Below are 25730 nucleotides of genomic sequence, written 5' to 3'. Positions count from 1 at the left end.
TGCTGTCTGTGTATCTGTGGGTGTTCTGTGTGTCTGTGTATCTGTGTGTGTGTGCCTGTGGTGTGTCTCTGTGGTGTGTATGTGTCTCGTGTGTGTGTCTCTTGTTGTCTTGCTGGTATCTGTGTTGTGGCTTGTGTGTGTGTCCTGTGTCTGTGTGCCTGTGTGTGTTCTGTGTATCTGTGTGTGTCTCTGTGTCCTGTGTATCTGTTGTGTGTCCTGTGTGTGTCTCTGTGTGTGATGTGGTCTGTTGTGTGTGCTCTGTGTGTGTCTGTGATCTGTGTGTGTGTCCTGTGTGTGTTTCTTGTATCTGTGTGTGGTGTCTGTGTATGTGTATGTCTGTGTGTGTCTGCATGTGTGTCTCTGTGTGTGTATCTGTGTGTGTGTGTCTGTGGGTGTCTGGGTGTGTCTCTGTGTGTATATCTGTGTGTGTGTGTCTGTGGGTGTCTGGGTGTGTCTCTGTGTGTGTGTATCTCTGTGTGTGTGTTGTGGAACTCCTTGGAAATCTCCTATTTGTGGGAACTGAATCCCCCGCACTGCCATGTAAATATTTTTCCCTCTCATGGGCCACTGTGGCCATTGTCCATTGTTTCAAAGACCCTACAACAGGATCTGAGTTTCCCTTTGCCAAAAGACAGGTCACGGGGAAGGGAACACAGCTGACCCTTGAACAATGTGGAGTGAGGGATGCTGACCCCCACGTCGTCAAAAATCCGTGTATAACTTTTGATTCCCAAAAAAGGAGTCAGGCTGATGTCTGCCCAATATTCTACTGAACTTAACTACCAAGAGCCTACTGTTGACCGGGAAGCCTTACTGATAACATAGTCAGTTAACTCATATTTCGTGTATGAAATATACGACCTATTCTTACAATAAAGTAAACCAAAGAAAAGAAAAATGTTATTAAGAAAATCATGAGGAAGAAAAAGATTTCCTCTTCGTTGAGCACAAGCAGAGCTTCGTGAAGGTTTTCCTCTTTATTGTCTTCACACTGAGTAGGCTGCGGAGGAGGAAGGTGAGGGGTTGTTCTTGCTGTCTCTGGGTGGCAGAGGCAGAAGAGGCAGAGGAAGTGGAAAGAAAGGCAGGAGAGGCAGGCACACTCAGTGTAGATTTTATTGGAAAAAACCTGTGTATAAGTGAACCTGTGCAGTTCAAATTTGTCTTGTTCAAGGGTCGACTCTCTATAATGTCTAAAAATGTCCTACCCTGAGCTAGGCTGCCTCTGCCCCAATCTTTATTCCATCTTCTGCGTAATCTCTGACTCTCTGCTCACCTTTTCAATTTTCTAGACTCCTTATTCTTTTCCTAGCACCCACCCAGACTTTATGTTATGAGAATCCCTGTCGAAAGCCATCGAGAGCGGTCTCTTAGCCTCCATATCTTTATTAGTAAAATATGGATATCAGCCGTGCCCAGCTCACAGAGTTCATGTGAGGATGAAGCGACATGACTGATAATGAGTTTGCACTGCCCGGTATGCAGTGATTCCTCAATACATTGCGGGGTGTGTTTTTTTCTTTTCTGTTAATAGGGGGTAGGGGGCTGCCCAGTCTCATTGCAGACAGTTAAAGGAATCCCAGCGCCAGGCACGGTGGCTCACGCCTATAATCCCAACACTCTGGGAGGCCAAGGCAGGTGGATCATGAGGTCAGGAGTTTGAGACCAACCTGGCAACATGGTGAAAACCCGTCTCTACTAAAAATACAAAAAGGAGCCGAACCTAGTGGCGAGCGCCTGTAGCCCCAGCTACTGAGGAGGCTGAAGCAAGAGAATCGCTTGAACTCAGGAGGCAGAGGTTGCAGTGAGCTGAGATCGCACCACTGCACTCCAACCTGGGCGATAGAGCGATACTCCATCTAAAAAAAGGAATCCCAGCAATCCAAGGCGGAACTCTGAAAATAGTTTCCCGTAGAAACACTGTTCTACACTGTAGTTGTATTCTATCCCACTATTATTACTCCCAAAGATTCTAAAGTTCCAGTGCTTTCACTTCATCCTAGAGGCTAAATGGGCTCCCCTGGACTCGCCTGGCAGAACTAACCACCTAGAAGAATGTTATATATGCACGGGGAAAATGTGAGTGCTACATAAGTTCCTTATAAACATGCTTTTGAAATAGAGTCCGCTCTTAAGTTTGACATGTCCTAAAGTTTAATGTGTGAAGGAAGATACTTGGGAGACAATCCATTTATCAGGTTGATATATGGCAGATATTCTACTGACCCCCCTGAGCAAGAACCTTAGGAATGAGGCCAGGTGTCAGAAACACTCAGGGCCAAGGGTAGGGGAGCAAAACTGTGTTGTAAAGAGACCTAGATGGACTTGGGAGGAGGTGGGGTTCAATAGGAGGTCATGACCAATGCCCTGGCATGCAAAGGCTGGACCGGACTCTTGAAAGAGCCTCAAAAATATAGAAAACCAGATCCTAAGAGCAAAATGCCAAGGGGGACCTTCTCATTAGTGAGGAGTCTGCAAAACAGAAAGGTTTTAGCCAGAAGCTTATAGGAGTAGATCTGGGACCCAAACTGAAAAGGAATCGTGAGACCCATAATTTGAGAAGGAAATAGAATGGGCAGAAGAACTACGAAAACTATAGCTTCGAGTGTAACAGCCTATTTACAGGGGTGTCCAATCTTCTGGCTTCCCTGGGCCACACTGGAAGAAAAATTGTCTTGGGCCACGCATAAAACACACTAACACTAATAATAGCTGATGAGCTAAAAAGAAAAGAAAAGAAAAGAAAAAAAGTAAAAAAGAAAAAAGAATGGCCGTGCATAAATCTCATAATGTTGTAAGGAAGTTTATGAATTTGTGTTGGGCCACATTCAAAGCCATCCTGGGCCTCACGCAGCCTGTGGAAGCTTACATAAGAGATGGATTTAGGACGTTTTGGGGGAAGTGCTTGATAAGGATTGAATAGCACCATAAACCTAAGCTAAACTGAAAGGTTTTAGAATTTAACTTGAGACACGTCAAATGCTTTTAGATGAAACTCAGGACTTTTCACTACAGTAAAGTTCAGCATGAAATTGACCTCATAGGGCCACCAGACAGCAGTGAGCAGGATGTGTAAGATTGAGGGAGGGATTAAGAAATGGAGATGGTGGGTAAAGGAGCTGGCCTTTTGTGAGTACAGCTTCTTGCAGACTAGACTAGCAGGAGCCAAGAATAAACCTAAGCGAGACTCAGGTCTATTGGGCAGTGCTGGGCCTATCTCAACCCTGATAGCGTATCAGGTGCCCCATGCAGCTGCTGTAGCCTGTAGCTACATGTGAACCTAAAACATCACCGAGGTTTCTAGTGATATTGAAACTCAGCTAATAAACAGGGAATCCCCAGGGTTCCCCTCTACCCCATTCCTGACGGTGGCCATCCTGCCTCTGCTTGAATAACCTTGACTCACCTCTCATGAGGCACCCATCTCCCCGTTAAATGGTTGTCACTGGGAAGAATCCGCCCCACACAGCCAGATCAAATTTACCCCCTGGTGACTTTCAGCCGCTGGTCCCCAGTCTGCTCTCTGGCACTAGGTAGCTGAATCGAATCCTTCCATGAGAGTCCATTCCATTCCTCCTAAATCTTCTCTCTTCTAAGATAAATAGTCCACATGACACAATCTTAATACCCAATTCAATGAGCGTTTCATGATGGTCTAATATATGCAAAACACCATGCTTGTACCAAGTGGGACTCTAAAGTGAATATTATCTCCTTGCTCTTTAGGCAAGCAGGGTGAAGACAGAGGCGTAGATGATGGACACTAAAACAAAGACTGTAAGTACTGTAATAGCTACGCACAACTGACGATGATGTAGGCATGGGGAAAGAGTAGCCCAGCTCACCTTGGAGGGGCTGGAAAGGCTCTAAGAAGGAGTGGAATTGAGTTGGAGTTGGAAAGACTTCAGCAATCAGATGTGAGAAGGAGGTGGGTGGTGAGTGGATAGAAAACGGGACAGGGCTGAGGACCTTGTTTTCTTTTCTTTTTTGAGGTTTTTTTCTTTTCCTTTGTTTTCATTTTACTTTTATTTTCATTAACAAGTAGTAATAATACATGTTTATGGAGTACAATTTGATGTTTTGATATAGGTTTACAATGTGGAATGATTAAATCAGGCTAATTAGCAAACCCATCACCTCACAAACTTACTATTTTTTGCAGTAGAAACATTTAAAATCTACTTTTAGCAATTTTGAAATGTAGAATACATTATTACTTACTATCGTTACCATGCTGTGCAATTGATCAGTAAAGCTTATTCCTCTTGTCTAACTGAAACTGTGTAGCCTTTGACCAACCCCTCTGCTTTTCCCAACCATCCCTCCACCCCCAGTCCCTGGGAACCACCATTGTACTCTTGACTTCTATGAGATCAACTTTCTCAGATTCCACCCATGAATGAGATCATGCAATACTTGTCTTTCTGTGCCTGGCTTATTTCACTTAGCGTAATGTCCTCCACATTCATCCATCTTGTCCCAAATCACAGATTTCACCCCTATTTAGGGCTGCATAGTATTCTATTGTGTATATATACCACATTTTCTCTATTCATTCATCTGTTGATGGACACCTAGATTGATTCCATATCTTGGCTATTGTAAATCACGTTGCAATGAACATGGGAGTTCAGCTGTCTCTTCAACATACTGATTTTAACGCCTTTGGATCAATACCCAGAAGTGGGATTGCAGGATCAGGACTTTGGTTTCTTAGCTTCTTGACCATATCTAAAATGAGGGCCCTGAACGAGATGATTTCTAAAGTTTAGTGATAGAGACCAAAAGGAATATATGTCTGAGCACTCCAACTTACGCCAAAGCCTGAAAGTGAGAAGCCTGCCTATATCAAGGGAGTGTGTTTGGGGCAGGGGTAGTAGGGGAGCAAGAGGGTTCATGAATTCATTATTCTTGTCTCACTGATGCAGCACCCATCACCATTCTGATCAGGTCCCTCGGGACACGTGTCTAAGGACACGGACAATGTCCTTAGAATGACGATGATGATGGTACCACCAGCATTACCACCACCATTTCTCTGGCATGTCAGTGAGTCAAACACCTTTGGAAACACCTTACATATTTACATTTACATCCCACTGAATCCTCATAGCAGCCCTGTGAGATGGATACAATTTTTATTATTCTCATTTTACAAATTAGAAAGCAGAGGCACAGAAAGGTTAAATAACTTGCCCAAGTTCTTAGCGCTAATCTAAGAGCAGAGTTGGGATTTGAAGGCAAGTAGTCTCACTGCCTGCTTTTCTTCCTCAAAAAACACAAGGGCAGGGCTGAACACAGCTCAGGGGACACAGTCTACACCAGTACAAGGTTACAATGGCACTATAACTTTTTCTTCTTTTTCTTTTTTTGAGACGAAGTTTCACTCTTATTGCCCAGGCTGGAGTGCAGTGGCGCAATCTCGGCTCGCCACAACCTCCACCTCCTGGGTTCGAGCAATTCTCCTGCCTCAGCCTCCCTAGTAGCTGGGATTACAGGCATGCGCCACCACACCCGACTAATTTTGTATTTTTAGTAGAGATGGGGTTTCTGCATGTTGGTTAGGCTGGTCTCGAAATTTCAACCTCAGGTGATCCACCCTCCTTGGCCTCCCAAAGTGCTGGGATTACAGGCGTAAGCCACCGCGCCCGGCCAGCACTATAACTTATTTTGCATTCGCATTAACTCAACCTCAGACAACATTGGCTTCCTTGGAACCACATACTGATGATTGAAGTGGAGCTGACAATCACCTAAAAATCTCTAAATGCCTTTGACATGAGCCACTCTTAAGCCAGGTCTCTCCCATTCTGTTCAGGTGCAGCTGATCAGTTCAACCTAAATGTTGGGTTTTACATTGAACCCTATAAAATTCTAGGTTTTAGCTCATAGTTTCACCCTACAATAATTTTAAAACATATGTTACCTAATGTCACCTCTCCCAGCTTAGTAATAACATAAACAAAAACAGTTGACAGTTATGGGGGCCGTGACTTTGTGCCAGACACCCTGCTACGTGTTTGTTTTTTTAATATAATACCTTATATAATCATTTAGTCTTTATACAAAGTTAAATATTATTATTATTCTCACTTAATAGGATAGGAAACCAAGTCTAGCGAAGTTAAGAAGCTTGCTCAAAATCCAATTAGGGGCTGGGTGCGGTAGCTCATGCCTGTAATCCCAGCACTTTGGAAGGCCAAGATGGGTGGATCACCTGAAGTCAGGAGTTCGAGACCAGCCTAGCCAACACGGAGAAACCCCATATATACTAAAAATACAAAAAATTAGCCAGGCGTGGTGGCGCATGCCTGTAATCACAGCTACTTGGGAGGCTGAGGCAGGAGAATTGCTTGGACCCAGGAAGTGGAGGTTGCAGTGAGCCGAGATTGTGCCACTGCATTCCAGCCTGGGTGACAGAGTGAGACTCCATCTCAAAAAAAAAAGAAAAAAAAATCCAATTAGGAAGGGATTGATGCAAGACTCATACCTAGGATTATCTGACTCCAGGGCCTGAACTTTTATCTATATTCTCTCCAGCGTCCTCACATCTTCTACACATTCGTTATTATCTAAGTCAATCATGAAAAATGAAGAAACGGGCCGGGCACGGTGGCTCACGCCTGTAATCCCAGCACTTTGGGAGGCCGAGGTGGGTGGATCACGAGGTCAGGAGGTCGAGACCAGCCTGGCCAACGTGGTAAAACCCCGTCTCTACTAAAAATACAAAATTAGCCAGGTGTGGTGGCACGCGCCTGTAGTCCCAGCTACTCGGGAGGCTGAGTCAGAAGAATCGCTTGAACCCAGGAGGTAGAGTTTGTAGCAACCCGAGATTGTGCCACTGCACTCCAGCCTGGGCGACAGAGCAAGACTCCATCTCAAAAAAAAAAAGAAAAATGATGAAACAGAATCAGGAAGAGAATTCAGAGGAAAATGACATCCCTCCAGGTGTGTATGAACCGATTACTCATAGAGTCACAAACAGTTAGACATTGAGGCATTTTTCACAAAATATTGAGGGCTGGAGAGGTTGAACAATTTGCTCCCACTCACACATCTAGGAAAGAGAGGAGATGGAAAAGTAAACAATCCAGAAAGGTCACGGCTTTCATTCCATCAACGCACAATTCAAGTACCTATACGTGGGAAACCATCTGAAAAGTTTTATAATAACAGTTTCATGTAGCCAGCAATTCACCTCGTTCACATGCATCTCAGGAGGTCTTTGTCAGAAGCCTTGCTAGAGTGAACGTGCACTTCATCAAAGACACCCCTGATCCGTGGGAGATGGGATTCCTTTGTGCTGACCTACTCTCCAGCAACACAAGAAACTCACCATTCTAATGGTTCATAAATCATCCATTTAATAACTCAGTTTCCGATTTTGCAAGAATTAACGTCAGTGCAGGGTTTCTGAGACCCGCCAACTTGCTGAAACAGTGCAAGCCACCTGCAGTCCTCGGCTACCACTCAGTGATTGGCCCTAGGTCTCCCTACTCTGGGCCTGAGATTCACTTACAGGTGCAAAACCCACCTGTGTCCTCTCCTCACAGGCAGAAAGCTTCAACTTCTCTCAGTCATTTCCAACTCAGACTGTTTTCCTTGGTAGAGAAGACAGAAGTCAAATGGACTCAGAGCGGTTCTGCCTTGTCTCTGCCTTCTGTTGTTGAGAAAAGTCCCTTCTTCTGTCATTAACATTTTCAAGAAGCTCCAATCAGTCCAGTGCTCTTATTCCAGGCCTATTACACGCTTTCATATTTGTGTTTTCATAGCTACTGACAAAGACTGTGTCCCTGACCAAACTTTAGTCAGGCTCCTCTGAGCCCAGTTAGGCACCATCCTTGGGCATGCCCCCACCCCCAATATCTGATCACCTGCAAAATCTGACCAAATTCCTCATCCCTCATCATCCCCCAGGCGATGTCTGATCACCCTGCCTGGTCGTCAGCAAGAATCGCACCAGGTCAGCTTAGCCAGAATCCCCTGACTCCCAGTGTTTCTCCTCAGTCATTTTCCACCCACTGACCCCACCTTACTCCTAGGCTACAAATCGCCACTTGCCTGTGCTGCATTCAGAGTTTAACCCAGCTTCTCTCCCTGACTGCAAGACCCTACTGCAGTGGTCCCTACACTAATCCCGGATAAAATCTGCCTTACCATTTTAACAAGTGTCAACAGGAAATTTTTCCTTAACATCTCCTGTGGGCACTGTTTGTCAACATTTAAAGTGAGAGCTTATCCAAGAGCTTCCTTTTTAGCCTTGCAATCAAGCATCCTTTTTGCTCCTTTCTCCAGATCACTCCCTAAACCCCTCATCTATAGTAAGAAGCAGAAGCGGAATTGGACTCCAAGACTGTGCCTGAGGAGCCTGAGCCCTAAATCCTATGCTCTATTGTTACCTGTATTATCTGTAAATAACTGAGCCATTGATTAAAACACAGTCAATAGGCTGGGCACGGTGGCTCACGGCTCTTGTAATCCCAGCACTTTGGGAGGCCGAGGTGGGTGGATCCCCTGAGGTCAGGAGTTCAAGACCAGCCTGACCAACATGGTGAAACCCTGTTCCTACTAAAAATATAAAAGTTAGCTGGGCGTGGTGGTAGGCGCCTGTAATCCCAGCTACTCAGGAGGCTAAGGTAGGAGAATCGCTTGAACCTGTAAGGCCTCAGAGGTTGCAGTGAGCCAAGATTTCACCACTGCACTCCAGCCTGGGCGACAAGAGTGAAACTCCATCTCAAAACAAAAACAAAACACAATCAGTAAGAGAACCTTGAGATCTCTAACTAGATGCATCTCAATCAATTAAGCATGCAATCAAAGAGACTTAAGGGCACCTGAGATCCAGATAAGTTAAGTGATTTAACCAATGTTAAAGATTATTTTTTAAGGAGAAAAATCATGACTCTCACATGACATAAAAGATCATGTGGCAAATATTTTATTTAACTCATTTAACTTGAGCCAGCAAAATATTAAAACCAACTCAAAGGAGAAAACTCCAACTACCACACATTTATAGTCAGATAAGAAATACTGAGATAAGGCCGGGCGCGGTGGCTTACGCCTGTAATCCCAGCACTTTGGGAGGCCGAGGCGGGCGGATCACGAGGTCAGGAGATCAAGACCACAGTGAAACCCCACCTCTACTAAAAATACAAAAAATTAGTCGGGCACAGTGGTGGGCGCCTGTAGTCCCAGCTACTCAGGAGGCTGAGGCAGGAGAATGGCGTGAACCTGGGAGGCAGAGCTTGCAGTGAGCCGCGATTGCGCTTCTGCACTCCAGCCTGTGTGACAGAGCAAGACTCCGTCTCAAAAAAAAAAAAAGAAGAAGAAATACCAAACTATATTTACAAGCAGGCAAAACTAGAAAAACTGGTTAATATCTATAGGACAATAAACAATGGCATTCCACAGGAGACGATTTGCATTTTAATATGCAAGGAATTATTTGCATTACTATCAGTTTTCTATCTGTTAACTTGTTTCTAAGGAGTTGTAAAATAGCCTAATCAAAAGCAAATAAATAGGCATATCTCTGTAAAATCAGATAATCCCCAAAGGCACTAACATTCCATTGAAAGGATATCCAGTAATCTCTTTGCCCATTGCAAATCTTTCCATTTTTCCCTACACCAAAGTCAAAAAGCAGTAATAGCAAATCCAGAAAAGAGGTGAAGAGCATCAACAAACTGGGCTGCATCTGAACCATGCGAAGAAGACGGTCAGGTTTAGTGGTTAACATCATGGGCTTTAAAGACAGACTGCCTGGGTCCCTCAAATTCCAGCTTTGCCTCATGTGCGACCCTGGGCAATTTTACTTAACTCTTTTTTTTGTTTTTCTTTTCTTTCTTCTTCTTCTTTTTTTTTTTTTTTTTTTTTTTTTTTTTTTTTTTTTTTTTTTTTTTTTTTTTTTTTTTTTTTTTTTTTTTTTTGAGATGGAGTCTCTCTGTCACCCAGGCTGGAGTACAGTGGCTCCATCTTGGCTCACTGCAACCTCCCCTCCTGGGTTCAAGCAATTCTCCTGCCTCAGCCTCCCCGAGCAGCTGGGACTACAGGCACGTGCCAACCACAGCCAGCTATTTTTTTTTTTTTTTTTTTTTTTTGTATTTTTAGTATCGATGAGGTTTCACCATGTTGACCAGGCGGTTCTCAAATTCTTGACCTCAGGTGATCTGCCCGCCTCGGTCTCCCACAGTGCTGGGATTACAGGTATGAGTCACTGTCCCCGGACTTTTTTTTTTTTTTTTTTTTTTTTGAGACAGAGTCTCTGTTTGTTGCCCAGGTTGGAGTACAGTGGCATGATGTCGGCTCACTGCAACCTCTGCCTCCCGGGTTCAAGCGATTCTCCTGCCTCAACCTCCTGCTGAGTAGCTGGGATTACAGCCATGTGCCACCATGCTTGGCTAATTTTTGTGTTTTTAGTAGAGACGGAGTTTCACCATGTTGGCCAGGCTGTTCTCTAACTCCTGACCTCAGGTGATCTACCTGCTTCAGCCTCCCAAAGTGCTGGGATTACAGGCATGAGCCACCATATGTGGCCCTTCTTTTTTTTTTTTTTTTTTTGAGACAGTTCTGTCACCCGGGCTGGAGTGCAGTGGTTTGATCACTGCAGCCTTGAACTCCTGGGCTCAAGTGAGCCTCCCATCTCAGCCTTCAGAGTAGTTGTGACTACAGGCATGCAGTACCATGCCTGGCTAATTTTTTTGATTTTTTTTTTCTTTTTTTGTGGAGATGGGACCTCACTATGTTACCCAGGCTAGTCTCAAACACCTGGACTCATGCAATCTGCTTCCCAAAAGCACTGAGATTACAGGCGTGAGCCACCATATCCCACCTGCTTAACTCTTTTGTATCTCCATTTCTTCATCTGTAAAATGGGCATAACCGTAGTGCCTGCTGCACAGCTGAGTTAGTAATTGCCATAGACTCAGTAAAATAAGAACTTTTATTGTTAGGCCTCTTTGGAGCCATGGCCATGAAAGCATGGCTATCTTTTCTCTAAAAATTTTGCCCAACTAGGCTCAGAATTCTCTCTCAACCATCTCCAGTTTTACAGTGAGATGAACATTCTTTCTCCAAGGTTCCCATTGCTTCTATGAGACCAACCAGTGCCTCTGTCAGCCAAATGCAAGCATAGAACAATGTTTATCACGGTGGCTTCCTTTGACTTGAGAGATGATATTAGCTTCAAGTGCGAAATGACCTTTGTTTATCAGGAGTCTTCCATGGAAGTCACGGAAGTCAGATCTCCCACCACAATTACATCCTGCCTTGGTGCCCCTGTGATCTCTGGACCAAGAACATCTTCCATCTCGTCTCTGGCCAGGCGAGTTATTGCAACACAGCACTATCACTTCAGTCCTTCTGTTATTTTGTCTTCACTCAAACCACAAATTAGAGGATCTTCTTACAGGTATGGGGAGAAGAAAATTTATTTTTCCTCTACCCTCCTAGGTTTTTTGGCTGGGGCCCTGCAATTAGACTGACAAAAGGGATTAACAAAAGAAAAACAAGCAGAAGTTTATTATTAACACTTGCATACACACAGCATTGCTCAACGATGAGTAACTCAAAGGAGTGGTCAGAACTTGGGCTTATAGAGCACCTTTTAAAAAAACATAAATTTGTAAAGAAGTGTCAAGACACACCGGGCGCGGTGGCTCATGTTTGTAATCCCAGCACTTTGGGAGGCCGAGGCAGGCGGATCGCTTGAAGTCAGGAGTTCGAGACCAGCCTGGCCAACATGGAGAAACCCTCTCTCTACAAAAATACAAAAATTAGCTGGGCACCGTGACAGGTGCCTATAATCTCAGCTACTCTGGAGGCTGAGGCAAGAGAATCACTTGAACCTGGGAGGCGGAGGTTGCAGTGAGCTGAGATCGCACCACTGCACTCCAGGCTGGGCAACAGAGTGAGACTCCATCTCAAAAAAAAAAAAAAAAAGTGACAAGACAAAGGGAAAGAGCTTTAGGCTTCTGGAGGTGGCAAACTGTGGGAAGGTAAGTAGATGGGGAAAGTAATGGAAGATAAAGATTGCTGTAGTGAGGTTGGTTATGTAGGTTCCTCCAGTGCCATCTCTGGGCTGCTTAAGAGTCCAGAGTTGTCTCCAGTGATTGAGAATCTTCCTGTCCTCCCTCCTAGGGAAACGTGGGGAGCGGAGAGTTTCTCTTTCTTTTTCTTTTTTTTTTTTTTGAGATGGAGATGGGGTTTCACCATGTTGGCCAGGCTGGTCTTGAACTCCTGACCTCAGATGATCCACCCACCTCGGCCTCCCAAAGTGCTGGGATTACAGGGATGAGCCACCGCGCCTGGCCGAGAGTTTTTCTTGTGTCTGCTTAATCTTCATTGCCTTCAGCTCAAAATGATCTTAAGGTTAAAGTGGTGTACTTTTCGGGGGGGTGACATCTTGACCCCTTCACAGATGTTCTTAACGAATGGTGCTTCTCCTCCTCTGCTCCTTTTCCCAAATCTTTCGTTTCAACCAGTCACAGCCTTTTGTTGCTTCGTTCCATCTCTGATCCTATTTCATTGAGTTTCATCATTGAAATCAAAACAAGGACAAATGTCATAGCCCCAAAATAATCTGGTATCCACTCTAAAATCTGCTCATCTGGCCTTTCAAGTCTTATATTATTACTCATAGTGATGGGCAAAAATCCAACGTTTTCCTGAGGATGGGCTTTCTATCTATATTATTCAAACTCTTAGGCATTTTTATCTAAGATATATTTCCAGTGATTATATAAATCAATTCCAGAATCATAGAGTAAAGTGAATTGAAAGCATATATAACAGTTTCAAAAATATTCACACCAAATAATTCCACTCTTAGGCATCATTTCTCAGGAAACAACAGAAAATGTGAGCAAAGATGAAAAGCTATACCCTGCAGCATTATTTGTAACAGTAAGCACCTGAAGACAAACAAAGCATTAATATTATTATTATTATTTTGAGGCGGAGTCTCGCTCTGTTGCCCAGGCTGGAGTACAGTGGCACGATCTCGGCTCACTGCAACTTCCGCCTCCCAGGTTCACACTATTCTCCTGCCTCAGCCTCCCAGGTAGCTGGGACTACAGGCACCCACCACCACACCCAGTTAATTTTTTGTATTTTTAGTAGAGACAGGGTTTCCCTGTGTTAGCCGGGATGGTCTCAATCTCCTGACCTAGTGATCTGCCTGCCTCGGCCTCCCGAAGTGCTGGGATTACAGGCGTAAGCCACCGCGCCTGGCGACAAACAAAACGTTTAAAAATAATTGCCTGGCTGAATTATTTTCTTTTATTTGATTTTGATTTTTATGTTTTGGAGACTGAGTCTCCCTCTGTCACCCAGGCTGGAGTGCAGTGGCACGATCTCAGCTCACTGCAACCTCTGCCTCCCAGGTTCAAGAGATTCTCCACTGGCTGAATATTTTTAATGCTATCATTCACTGGAATGATGCAGCCACTAAAGATTTTTATTTATGAAATAAGTATATTAGAAGTTATGATGGCTGGGCGTGGTGGCTCACACCTGTAATCCCAGCACTTTTGGGAGACCGAGGCCGACGAATATCTTGAGCTCAGGAGTTGGAGACCAGTCTGGCCAAAATAGTGAAACCCTGTCTTTATTAAGAATCCAGGCCGGGCGCGGTGGCTCAAGCCTGTAATCCCAGCACTTTGGGAGGCCGAGACGGGCGGATCACGAGGTCAGGAGATCCAGACCATCCTGGCTAATACGGTGAAACCCCGTCTCTACTAAAAAATACAAAAAACTAGCCGGGCGACGAGGCGGGCGCCTGTAGTCCCAGCTACTCGGGAGGCTGAGGCAGGAGAATGGCGTGAACCCGGGAGGCGGAGCTTGCAGTGAGCTGAGATCCGGCCACTGCACTCCAGCCTGGGCGGCAGAGCAAGACTCCGTCTCAAAAAAAAAAAAAAAAAAAAAAAAGAATCCAAAAATGAGCCGGCGGTGGTGGCACATGCCTGTAATTCCAGCTACTCTGCAGGCTGAGGTGGGAGAATAGCTTGGACCTGGGAGGCAGAGGTTGCAGTGAGCCGAGATTGTGCCACTGCACTCCAGCCTGAGGAACAGAGCGAGACTCTGTCTGAAGGAAAAAAGAGCATCATCCTGTCTTTCCTCATAGAGAGGGGGAGGGCAGAGAGTTTGTCCTGTGTTTGCTTTTTCTCAAAGAAAAGAAGAGACGTCCACCAAACTTTTAGCAGCAGTTCGCACTGAATGACTGCATTATGGCAATCCTTATTATGTACCCTGTTTTACAAGTTTTCTACAACAGCATGTCTATGTTTAGAATCGGGAGAAAAGTGGTTTTTGTTTTTGCTGTTTAATATCTAACGTGTTGTGACATGTCTGTGGCCAACTTGTCAGGTGTGGAGATAGCACAGTTGAATGAGATGTGGACAGTTGCTCTCCTCAGCTTCTATGTGGGGTTTGCCCCTTCCCTGTGTTAATAGTTGCCTTGCCAAAACCTTTCAGGACATTTTTTTTTTTTTTGAGACAGGGTCTGGCTCTGTCACCCAGGCCGAGTGCAGTGCTATGATCATGGCTCATTGCAGCCTCAACCCCCTAGACCCCTGCTGGGCTCAAGAAATCCTCCCACCTCAGTCTCCTGAGTAGCTCAGTCTACAGGTGTGCTCCATCACACCCAGCTAACTTTTAATTTTTTTCTAGTGATGGGGTCTCGCCATGTTACCCAGGCTGGTTTCAAACTCCGGGACACAGTCAGTCCTCCTGCCTCAGCTTCCCAAAGTGCTGGGATTGCAGGTATGAGCCACTGTGTGTGACCAAGACTCTTCAGGATTCTAAATGGTTTCTGCAACCAACATTGTTTAGTTATGTAACTCAGAACTCCAGTAGTCCATACTATGTGATGTGATTTTATTATAGCTTATATGCATTTGTGGGTTTATTGTTTGTTTGTTTTGTTTGTTTGTTTGTTTGTTTTGAGACAGGGTTTTTCTTCTTGTTTTGAGACAGGGTCTTACTCTGTCACCCAGGCTAAACTACAATAGCATGATCCTAGCTCTCCTGAGCTCAAGCAATCTTCCTGCCTCAGACCACCCAGTAGCTAGGACTACAAGCATGTGCCACCATGATACGTTGTCTAGCTGGTCTTGAACACCTGGTCTCCAGTGATCCTCCCACCTCAGCCCCCTGAGTAGCTAGGACTACATGTATGAGTCATGCCTGGCTAATGAAAAAATAATAATAATAATAATAAGAGATGGGGTCTCACTATCACAGGGTAAATCCCAAAATTGGGGTTCAGCCTGGGAGGCCACATGGGTTCTTGGCTTCCCACAGGAATTCAAGAGTGAGCCAACAAAGCAAAATGAAAACAAGTGTACTAAGCAAGTTAAGGAATAAAAGGGGGGTGCCGGGCACCGTGGCTCACGCCTGTAATCCCAGCACTTTGGGAGGCTGAGGCAGGTGGATCACCAGAGGTCGGGAGTTCCAGAACAGCCTGACCAACATGGAGAAACCCCATCTTGCCTAAAAATACAAAATTAGCCAGGCATGGTGGCGCATGCCTATAATCCAAGCTACTCAGGAGGCTGAGGCAGGAGAATTGCTTGAACCCGGGAGGCGGAGGTTGCGGTGAGCCACGATTGCGCCATTGCACTCCAGCCTGGGCAACAAGAGCGAAACTCCATCTCAAAAAGACAAAAAAAAAAAAAAAAAAAAGCGGGGGCTACTCCATAGGCAGAGCAGTGGCATGAGCTGCTTGATTGAGTGTACAGGTATTTCTTGATCATATGCTAAACCAAAAGTGAATTCCTCGTGAATTTTCTGGGAAAACGGTGGCGAGTTCCCAAAACTGAGGGTTTCTCCCATTTCAGACAATATAGGGTAACTTCCAGACATTGCCATAACATTTGTAAACTGCCGTGGGGCTGTAGGAGTGAGTGTCTTCTAGTACACCAGCGTAATGGTGTGTAATCATTGGCGTGTAATGAGCAGTGGGGATGACTGGAGGTTGCTTTCATCACATCTTGGTTCTGGTAGGTTTGGGCTGCTGCTTTACTACATGTCATTTTATCAGTGGGGTCTTTGTGACCTGTACCTTGCAAACCAGTCCTGAAGAACTCTTATCTCATCACTATGTTGCCCAGGCTGGTCTCAAACTCCTGGCTTCAAGTGATCCTCTCGCTTCAGCCTCCCAAAATGCTGAGCTTACAGGTTTGAGACACTGAGCCAGGCCCTGTTTATTCTTGAATTGTTTCCAGTGAATACATCTCATCATTCCCCTCCCCACAAAAAAAGATGGCAAGTTTTATAAAAGAGAAAATCATTCTTAGTATTTCTTTAATACCCTCTACATTGACCACACTGATGCAAAAAATATTAGTTTGTTAGTGACAATTCACCTTGAATTAGTAAATCTCTAACTTTCCCATAACTACCATGTTTGTCTCTTGTGGTTCTGTTTGCCTAATATTAAAATGACCCATTCTTCCCCACTTTTACAAAAATAGCATTAATTCCCCTTTCACTATTCACACTTCCTTCATCGTCACAGTTTGACCAGCGGTCCAGGGTTTATGATCTCAAGTGTGGCCATATATATCTATTTCACTTAAGACTCTGGATAGAGCATAAAATCAGAAGTAACTGTTTCCCACTTCATATAATAGGGAATTCCATCTCTAAAATTATGACATTTGACCTTTCAGTGGGTTTTTGTGGTTTTTTACTATGGCTGTGGTTAGATTCCATTTTGAACACTTTTCCAGTGGTTCCACTTGAATACAATCTTTGAGTCATGTAGGAGAGGTGACATGATATAGTGTAAAGCCAGAAAGACCATGATTTGGATATCAGCTCAACTGATAGCGATCCCTAGCAAGATACTTCACCTCTCTGAGCCTCAGTTTCCTCATCTGTGCAATGGGAATCATAACACCTGCCTCTCAGTGTTGTTAAGATTAAATATGTGGGCCGGGCGCAGTGGCTCAAGCCTGTAATCCCAGCACTTTGGGAGGCTGAGGAGGGCGGACCACCTGAGGCCAGGAGCTTGAGACCAACATGGCGAAACCCCTGTCTCTACTAAAAATACAAAAATTAGCCAGGCGTGCTTGTGCAAGCCTGTAATCCCAGAAACTCAGGAGGCTGAGACAGCAGAATATCTTGAACCCAGGAGGCGGAGGTTGCAGTGAGCCAAGATCGCACCACTGCACTCTAGCCTGGGTAACAGAGTAAAACTCTGTCTCAAAAAAAAAAAAAAAAAAAAAAAAAAAAAAAAAAAAAAAAAAAAAAGATTACATATGTGTACAGTACCTGTACCATGTTAGGTGGTCAGTAAACATTTGTTCAACTAATAACAACTGATAAGGAGAGTAAAGAAGTATCAGAACACCCAAGTAGTTATCCCAAAGGGCAGGAAGAGTGCTAGGTAATGGATACAGAATTGCTTTTAGAGTCAAATTACAGGGGCAAAGATCAGCCCCTCCTTCAATTAAAGAGCCAGGGGCAGGGCTTAATAAGGAAGTGGTTCTCCTTTAAGCCTCTTTTCAGCCTGAGTCCTAACCCTGAAGAAGCTACAGCCTGGAGCGCTAAACTTCATGAATCTTTCCAAACGACAAGCCAAGAAGACCTGTTGAAAGTTTCCTCTTGAGTTTCGTGGAGAGAATCTCAGGTCTAGAAATATCCTTACTGCCACCTGACCTGAAGCCAAGAAATCACTGACAGCTTCCAGACCAGGTAACACCAGGAGGCACCAGTCTTCATTCTCAGCCTTCGCAGGAGGACACAGCCCGGTCTTTAGCTGTGTGCCAAATGAGGTGGTCTAATTTGGGGAGTTCTTTACTGGGTTTATGACAAAGTCCTTATCATGTAAGTCTCCGGACACAAAATGACATTGAGAATCTAGTTTATCGGGGTTTCCAGGAAACAGAAAGAAAGGTTATTAGGTTTCTCTTTCATTTCTCTTTTGCTACAAAGAGTTTGGGACAACATTCAGTTAAGAACACATTACTGCTTGAGGCATGTGACGTTACTCAGTCCTCCCTGCTTATGTATCTGGGGAGGTATGCAATGACATGACAGCCTTTCCGTGGCCAGGGACACCATTGCCCAAGCTGGAGACCACGGGGATGCGGGGACTGGAGCCAGCGTGGGAATTCCTGGTTTGAGATCGGAGTCCTGAGTACCTTGTGGGAACTTGGGCACTCATCTGCAGGAGGTCTAGACCCCCAGAGAATTCCTTGAGTCTGAGGCACAGGTAAATGGAAGAAGACCCTTCTCTCTCCCCTCCAGAAAGCTCCCTCCTCCCTGAGCTCCCTGCCCCGTTCTTTCCACAGTCAGAGCCTTGGACCTTCTGTTTGGTGAATATGACCTGAGGCTCTGTCTAGCCTTCAGCTTCTGTTGTGGGAAGTTGAGGCACTTTCTGTCACTCCTCATTTCACCTTTAGTATTAAAGAACAGTCCAGGCCGGGTGCGGTGGCTCACGCCTGTAATCCCAGCACTTTGGGAGGCCAAGGCAGGCAGATCATGAGGTCAGGAGATCGAGACCATCCTGGCTAACACGGTGAAACCCCGTCTCTACTAAAAATACAAAAAAATTAGCCGGGCGTCGTGGCGGGCGCCTGTAGTCCCAGCTACTTGGGAGGCTGAGGCAGAAGAAGGGCATGAACCCGGGAGGCTGAGGCAGGAGAATGGCGTGAACCCGGGAGGCAGAGCTTGCAGTGAGCTGAGATCCGGCCACTGCACTCCAGCCTGGGCGACAGAGCGAGACTCCGTCTCAAAAAAAAAAAAAAAAAAACAGTCCAGGCAGAAGGACGAAGACCCTGAGAGGTCTAAAGTGAGGGGGAGAGGAGAAGGGCAGAAGGGGAGGCTCCAGACAACAGAGCCCAAGCTGAGCTTAGGATGTGCTGTGGGAGGCTCCAGGGGGATGAGTGCCAGCACCCACGAGATCCACTCAGGCCTCAACTGTGTGTCCTGAGCACATGAAGTCAGCTCTTCTGCTGGGACAGCTGCCAAGGGGTTCTCCACACCCCTCACTACTGGGACAGGCAGAGGCACAGCGAACCAGGTGTCCAGCGTAACTGGGGCACTAGGTGGTGGCCGCCTCTGTGTGTGGAAACACGAGGTGCTTGCTATGGTTTCCTCTGTGTGCTCATCCATTAGCTGCCACCCACTGGGAGGGAAGTGAAATCTGACCTCAACAAGTGAGTCCACAGAGCGAGAACCCTACGACAGTGCATCTGCCAACACCTGGAATGTAGGTGCTTGTTGCAGCGTGGCCTTCCCAGCCGGCCTCTCAGCACATCTGGCCAGGCAGCCAGTGTTCCTAAAGGACACGCTGGTACCAGACGTGGAGGACCCTGGCCACCTCGGGGAGGGAAAGAGGCCAAGAAAAGAACCTCTGTAGCCTTGCTTCTGAGAGTGCAGGTTTGTTATAGATAAGGAGCAGGAAGGTAAACAGGGCAGTGAGGCAGGGTTGTGTGCTCTGCAGCCCTGAATTAGAATAAGCGTCATGGGTTTCACTCAGGAACGGAAATCTCCCCTCCAGGTTCTGAACCAGCACTCAGGGGCCCTACCCAGGGCTTCTATCACCATAAGCATAAAACTTATGGTTTACATTTCCATAAACCCCAAAGTTGGGCTTCTTGGATAAAGTACGATTTCTGTAGGAACAGCTGAAAACAGAAGGGATCTAACCTATGATAATACTCGATCGCTGCTGCTTGAAAGTAAGACCTAGCTGTAAACTGAACAATCAGGTAATTTATAACGAGGATTAGAAGAAACAAAAACTCCATGTTTGTGTGGGTGGGTTTTTTGTTTTTTCTTTATTTTTGTTTTTTAAGGGAGTGTCTTCCTCTGCCACCCAGGCTGGAGTACACTGGGTGTACAGTCCGGGCAGAAGGCACGAAGACCCTGAGAGGTCTGAAGTGAGGGGGAGAGGAGAAGGGCAGAAGGGGAGGCTCCAGACAACAGATCATATGGCACAATCATAGCTCACTGCAACCTCTGGCTCCCAGGCTCAAGTGATTCTCTCTGCTCAGCCTCCCAGGTGGTGGGGACTGCAGGTGCACACCACCACGCCCAGCTAATTTTTTTCATTTTTTGTAGAGACAGAGCCCAGGCTGGTCTTGAACTCCTGGGCTTAAGCGATCCTGCCCCTGGGCCTCCCAAAGTGCTGGGATTACAGGCGTGAGCCACTGGGTCCGGCATCTGCATTTGTTAAATACATTTAAACCCTCTTAACCCTTTTGTCTCCATTTGTTCTCTTTTGCTCCCTGCTCTCCAGGCTCTTGTGGCAGTGGCCCCCGCCCTCCCTGCGCTGTAGGGTAGCCTCCTTCTGGGGCTGGCTCCTAAGCACTGTTCTTTCTGCCTGTCTCTCATCCTCTTTCATCCTTAGCTTTGCCTGTCGGCTGGGCCGAGTCACAGCCTTTCTAGCCTGTAAGACAACAAAAATCTCACAGTTTACGAAATGGAAGGACTAAATACTCCATCTTGACCTCAGTGGTTTCCCCCAATTTCTGATGTTGCTGCTGAAACAGCATTAGCAAACTTGTTTCTTAAAGAAGCCCTCTCTCCAATGACAACACTCCTCTCACACACACACACACATACAGGCACACACACACACACACACACACAATTTTAAAGCCCTCGCATTACATTCAAAAGGTCTGGATTGTTTCTAACGTACATGGAGATTTCTTCAGGAGCACAGTGTTACTGGCTTGACGAGGGGGCACAGCCTCCTACCCAAGGACACAGTTCCTGAAGGACCAGGGTGCACATCCTTCCTACAGTACCCTGAGCTGCTCAGTCCAAAAGGAAGCCTTGAATCAAAAGCCTCATGAATCCTCTCCTGAGAAATCCCATGTCCGGTCTCTTGCTAGACTCCGCCTTTTCCCCACCAAGTCTGCTGTACCTAATTCTGACCACAGACCTTGCCAGAGCCTCACCCAGCTTGGTGACCTGCTTTGCCTGCTTGCACACACCTCAGGTCTCAGTGTATCTCAGCAACAGCTTCCACTTCTAGGGGGGCCAGAGTTAGCAAGCAAAAAGGCAAGACAGCCAGTTACGTTTGAATGTCAGATAAACAACAAATATGAGTGTTTTTTAGCATATAATATTTATTGGGGACATATACTAATATTTATGGTATATTAGTCTCATGATATTTGGGACATATACTAAAAAATTATTTGCTCTTTATCTGAACTTCAAATGTGACCAATGTGTCCTGTATTCTGAATGTGTCTGGCAGTCCTATAATCAATCATCCAGTCAGTCATCAGATATCTGAGCACCTACCATGTGTCAAGCACTACTCTAGAGAACCCGGATAGCCCAGTTAGTACAGCATCAAGCACTACTCTAGGTGCTGGGGAAGCCAGCCAAAGTCCCGCCTTCATATCTTACAGTATGTCTACTTTGTTTTTATATACATATATACTATATATGCTTGCAGATATGTACCTTTTTTATTTATTTTCTTTATTATTATTATTATTTTTTTTTTTTTTGAGACGGAGTCTGACTCTGTTACTCAGTGCAGTGGCACCATCTCAGCTAACTGCAACCTCTACCTCCTGGGTTCAAGTGATTCTCCTGCCTCAGCCTCCCGAGTAGCTGGGATTACAGGCATGCGCCACCACGCCTGGCTAATTTTGTATTTTTAGTAGAGACAGGGTTTCTCCATGTTGGTCAGTCTGCTCTTGAACTCTCGACCTCTGGTGATCCACCCGCCTTGGCCTCCCAAAGTGCTGGGATTACAGGTGTGAGTCATCATGCCCCGTCAGATATGTTTCTTACGTCTCTTTTAAGCTGTAGCAGTTCTCTGTCTTCACCTCTTTTTGGTGCTATTTATTTGTTAAAGACAACTGGCCATTTGCCTTGCAGAATTTACCACATACTGAATTTGGACAGCTGCCTTCTTGTGGTCGTTAGCTTATTTCTCTGTCCCCTGTATTTCCTGTAAACTGATCATTATATCCAGAGGTTTGATCAGATTCGCATCCAATGTTTTTGGATCAGGAGACACATAAGGGTTGTCTCATCTTTAGGGAGACCAAGATTGGTCATTGGGAACAGGGAAGTGGAGCTGGGGTGAGTATAGGGTCACCAGATGTCCCTTACAGGCAGAATGGACGGGGCTGCGCTGCGGGGATGGTTGAGGGGAGGGTGGGATGACTGGAAAATGCATGGGGGAGGGTGGGCTTGGATGGAACTGGGGAGCCGGAAGGGGTAAGTGGAAAAGCAGGAAGGAACATGACCTTTGAGGAGACGTTGACGTGACTCCCGACAGAGCAAACGGTTTGCATGTGAGTGAAATGCATGTAAGTGAATGTGAAATTGGAGCAGTGGCAGGAAGAAAGATTGTCCAAGCCCTGGAATAAGACAGGAACGTGAAGAAACAGCAGAGGGGGAGGAAGGATGGCGGTCATGACCCCCACTTCATGCCATACTCCTCAAGCATTTGCTTACATTCAGTTATGTGAGGGGGGTTCATGGGGCTTGGAGGTTGTGTAATTGTGTCTGTGTAGTTGGTCTGGCCGGTTTTGCAACTTGCCCTTTGCTACACTGGGAGAGCCATTTCTGTCCCCTCATTCGTCACCTGATGTTGTGGTGTAGCCCCCTGCATCCCTCCCAGGCTCACTTCCATCAGTACGCACCTAGCCAGGAACCCTTGCTTTCCTGGGGCCTGGCCAAGGAGCAGTTCCTCAGATAAACAGCTTCACTATCAGCCAGTATGAGCCTCTTCTGAGTAAACGAGAGGATACAGTGATGGAAACAGGCAGCATCCAGCAGGCCGTTAGGGGAGGTATTTCAGCTCCTACACCTCCTTCTAACAGCAGAACCAGGGGGAAAAGTTAGAGAATATCCTCATTCTATCAATAATGTGGACACCCGAGGGACAAAAAGATGGAGTGACTTACCCAAGGATGTTGCAAGTTAGAAGCTGAGCCAGTCCTGGCCATCTGTCCTTCAGACACCCAGGTCAATTTGTCTGTACCGCCTCACATTGCCTCAAACCCTGTCTCCAGTTACTGTCCCATTTCTTTATAATTTGGTCCTGGTATAACAGGGTACGGTGGAAAGAAAAAGAGGAACATGCCAGCCAATCCCCTTAATATCGCTGCAGCTTCTTTACCATCACACCAGCTTACATGCCGAAAGACGGTCTTGATTTAGGACCAGGAACGGAAGGGAACATGATTAAGAGCCATATTAAGACAAAGCCTGAGGCCAGGCATGGTGGCTCATGGCTGTAATCCCAGCACTTTGGGAGGCTGGGGCAGGTGGATCACTTGAGCCTAGGAGTTTGACACCAGCCTGGGCAACAGAGTGAGACCTCGTCTCTAAAAAACAACAAAAAAAATTAGCCAGATGTGGTGGCGTGTGCCTGTGGTCCTAGCTGCTTGAGAGGCTGAGGTGAGAGAATCCCTTGAGCAGGGGAGGTTAAGGCTGTGGTGAGCTATGATCTGCACTCCAGCCTGGGCAACAGAGCAAAATTGAGTCTCAAAAAAAAGAGAGCCTGAGGGCCAAGGACAACAGCTGAACTAGAAAAAAACATAACTACCACTTTTGAGCCAGGTTCTGTGCAGGGACTTCTCTTGTGTATCTTACACCCTCACAATGTCTGTGCAAGGTGACTATTATTATTTGCAATTTGCCTATAGGAAGTTCATGTTTGGAGAGGTGGAGTAACCTGCCACAGGTCACAAAACTAGTCATTGGCATGGCCACAATCTGAATTTGGGACTATTAGACTGAGAAACCCACGCTAATTCTTGATACACTCACTGCCTGGGACATTTCACACGGTAGATCTGAGCTTTCTCGCATCCGAGACAAAAAGGAAAATGTAGTCCTTAACAGACAGCAGAAGGAAACAGATTATTAGCAAAAAGAACTGCTTTCCTAGCAGGAAACCAGAGAAGGAGTTATTTCATGTAAGCTTAAGCCAAGGAAATTGAACAAAGTCAGTTCTTTATCTATCCTGTTATTCGTATGGAAATAAAGACAAAAGGCTTGCATCCTGTTGTTTTAGTGCTTGTACTGATCTTTTTAAAACATGCCTGTGGTCACATCACTCTACTCAAAACTTTGAACAGCTCTCCATTGCCTCCATCCGTGTGTTTCAAATTCGTAAAAAGTAAATAAAATAACAGGATGCTTTTTTCAGATGAAATTTTACATGGCATACCAAATATAGCAAGAAAAAAGAAAGAGAGAGAGAGGAGAGAGAAGCCTGGACAAGCTAAAGCAGAGGGTAGAGAGAGAAGGAACTGAGGAAGGGAAGGGTCAGGTCCCAGGCATTTCTCTTCCCTGAGTTGGCCTCCCTCTTTTGCCACCTCCCCAGCAAGACCTTTAACTCCACAGTCCACAGCTCCTTTTGAAATATACTGATCAACGTGAGAAAAGGCGAAGCTTCAGCCTGATAGTCGAAGACCACCATGATCTGGACGCAAGTGCTAGTTCACTTATTTTCCCTCCACTATTTTCAAGCCCTGGCAATCTTGGCTCACTACAACCCCCAACTCCTAGGTTCAAGCGATTCTGCTGCCTCAGCCTCCCAAGTAGCTGGGTCCATAGGCATGCGCCACCATGCCTGGCTAATTTTTGTATCTTTAGTAGAGACAGGGTTTCACTGTATAGGCCAGGCTGGTCTTGAACTCCTGACCTCGTGGTCCACCCACCTTGGCCTGCCAAAGTGTTGGGATTACAGGCATGAGCCACCATACCCGGTAGTTCATTTTCTTTGTGTGGAGTTATCTGTGGCCTTATCTCTCTTCCCACCACAGTAAGACTGTCACTTTTGCCTCTCTACCCTCCAGCACAAACACAATAGATGTTCAATAAATGTTTACTGAGTTTTCACCCCTGTCACTCCTAACCTGCAAAGAGTAAATGGCCCTGCATAGAAGGGCACAGTGTGGACTTTGTTGTTACAGGCCCAACATGTGTAGCACCAGTGCGTGTGACCTGGAAGAAATCCCCCTAGATGATGATGACCTAAACACCATAGAATTCAAAATCCTCGCCTACTACGCCAGACACCATGTCTTCAAGAGCACCCCTGCTCTCTTCTCGCCAAAGCTGCCGAGAACAAGAAGTTTGTCCCAGAGGGGCCTGGGGAATTGGTCAGCAAATGAGTCATGGACACAGGTGTCATGGCCTTGCAGAAATTCCCAATCCAGTGAGAAGGCCATCAACCTTGGCAAGAAAAAGTCTTCTTGGAAAGCACTCTTTGGAGTAGTGGAGAAGGAAGATTCGCAGAGCTCACCTGCCAAGATCTCTGCTCAGGGTCAAAGGACATTGGGATACCAAGATTCGCACAGCCAGCAGTGGTCCAGGTCTCTTTCCAGCGTGGAGCAGTGCTTGGAGCATGAAGGTAGGCATCTGGGATTGATTTCTCTCCCGCATCCTCGTTTTTCCCTTCTTTGCGTCCAGAGTGGTACATCTCTTCTCATCTTGTAAAGTGGCTTTAGAGAGGGCACGCATTATATCTCAGCTTTCCAACTTATTAGTGTTCGATCCTGCTTTTCTCAAGACTAAAAGGAGAATGATGGAACTTAAGGGTGATGGGACTGGTTTTCTTTCTCCACGGTCTATAAATAAGCTTGTCTCCCAAATTCCTACTCCTCTGTACTAGACACTCATATAAAAGAAGGAGGCCAGGCACAGTGACTCACGTCTGTAATCCCAGCACTTTGGGAGGTTGAGGTGGGCAGATCACAAGGTCAGGAATTCGAGACTAGCCTGGCCAACAT

General features: G+C 45.9%; 1 protein-coding gene across 6 annotated transcripts in view; it reads left to right on the top strand.

Annotated features, from left to right (window-relative positions):
* Window positions 1-1962: 1962 nt before the first annotated feature.
* BCL2L14 (BCL2 like 14) overlaps window positions 1963-25730 on the top strand; it is a 42664-nt gene continuing 18896 nt past the window's right edge. Inside the window, exons 1-6 of one of the 6 annotated variants that reach the window (XM_017864565.1) lie at window positions 1983-2076; window positions 3724-3774; window positions 6538-6945; window positions 11214-11410; window positions 17501-17697; window positions 24912-25351. In XM_017864565.1, coding sequence (XP_017720054.1) covers window positions 24919-25351 — 433 coding nt within the window. In that variant the 5' untranslated portion in view covers window positions 1983-2076; window positions 3724-3774; window positions 6538-6945; ... (1 more) ...; window positions 17501-17697; window positions 24912-24918. Of the gene's footprint in view, window positions 2077-3723; window positions 3775-6537; window positions 6946-11213; window positions 11411-14667; window positions 14761-17500; window positions 17698-18057; window positions 18218-24911; window positions 25352-25730 lie in introns of all 6 variants that reach the window. The other 5 variants (XM_017864564.1, XM_017864566.1, XM_017864563.1 and 2 more) reach the window with 5 other exon arrangements.

Source organism: Rhinopithecus bieti, unplaced genomic scaffold, assembly GCF_001698545.2.
Source record: "Rhinopithecus bieti isolate Rb0 unplaced genomic scaffold, ASM169854v2 scaffold_76074, whole genome shotgun sequence".
Lineage (NCBI taxonomy): Eukaryota > Metazoa > Chordata > Mammalia > Primates > Cercopithecidae > Rhinopithecus > Rhinopithecus bieti.
Note: the sequence above shows the minus strand (reverse complement) of the source record. Positions and strands in the feature narration are given on the sequence as shown.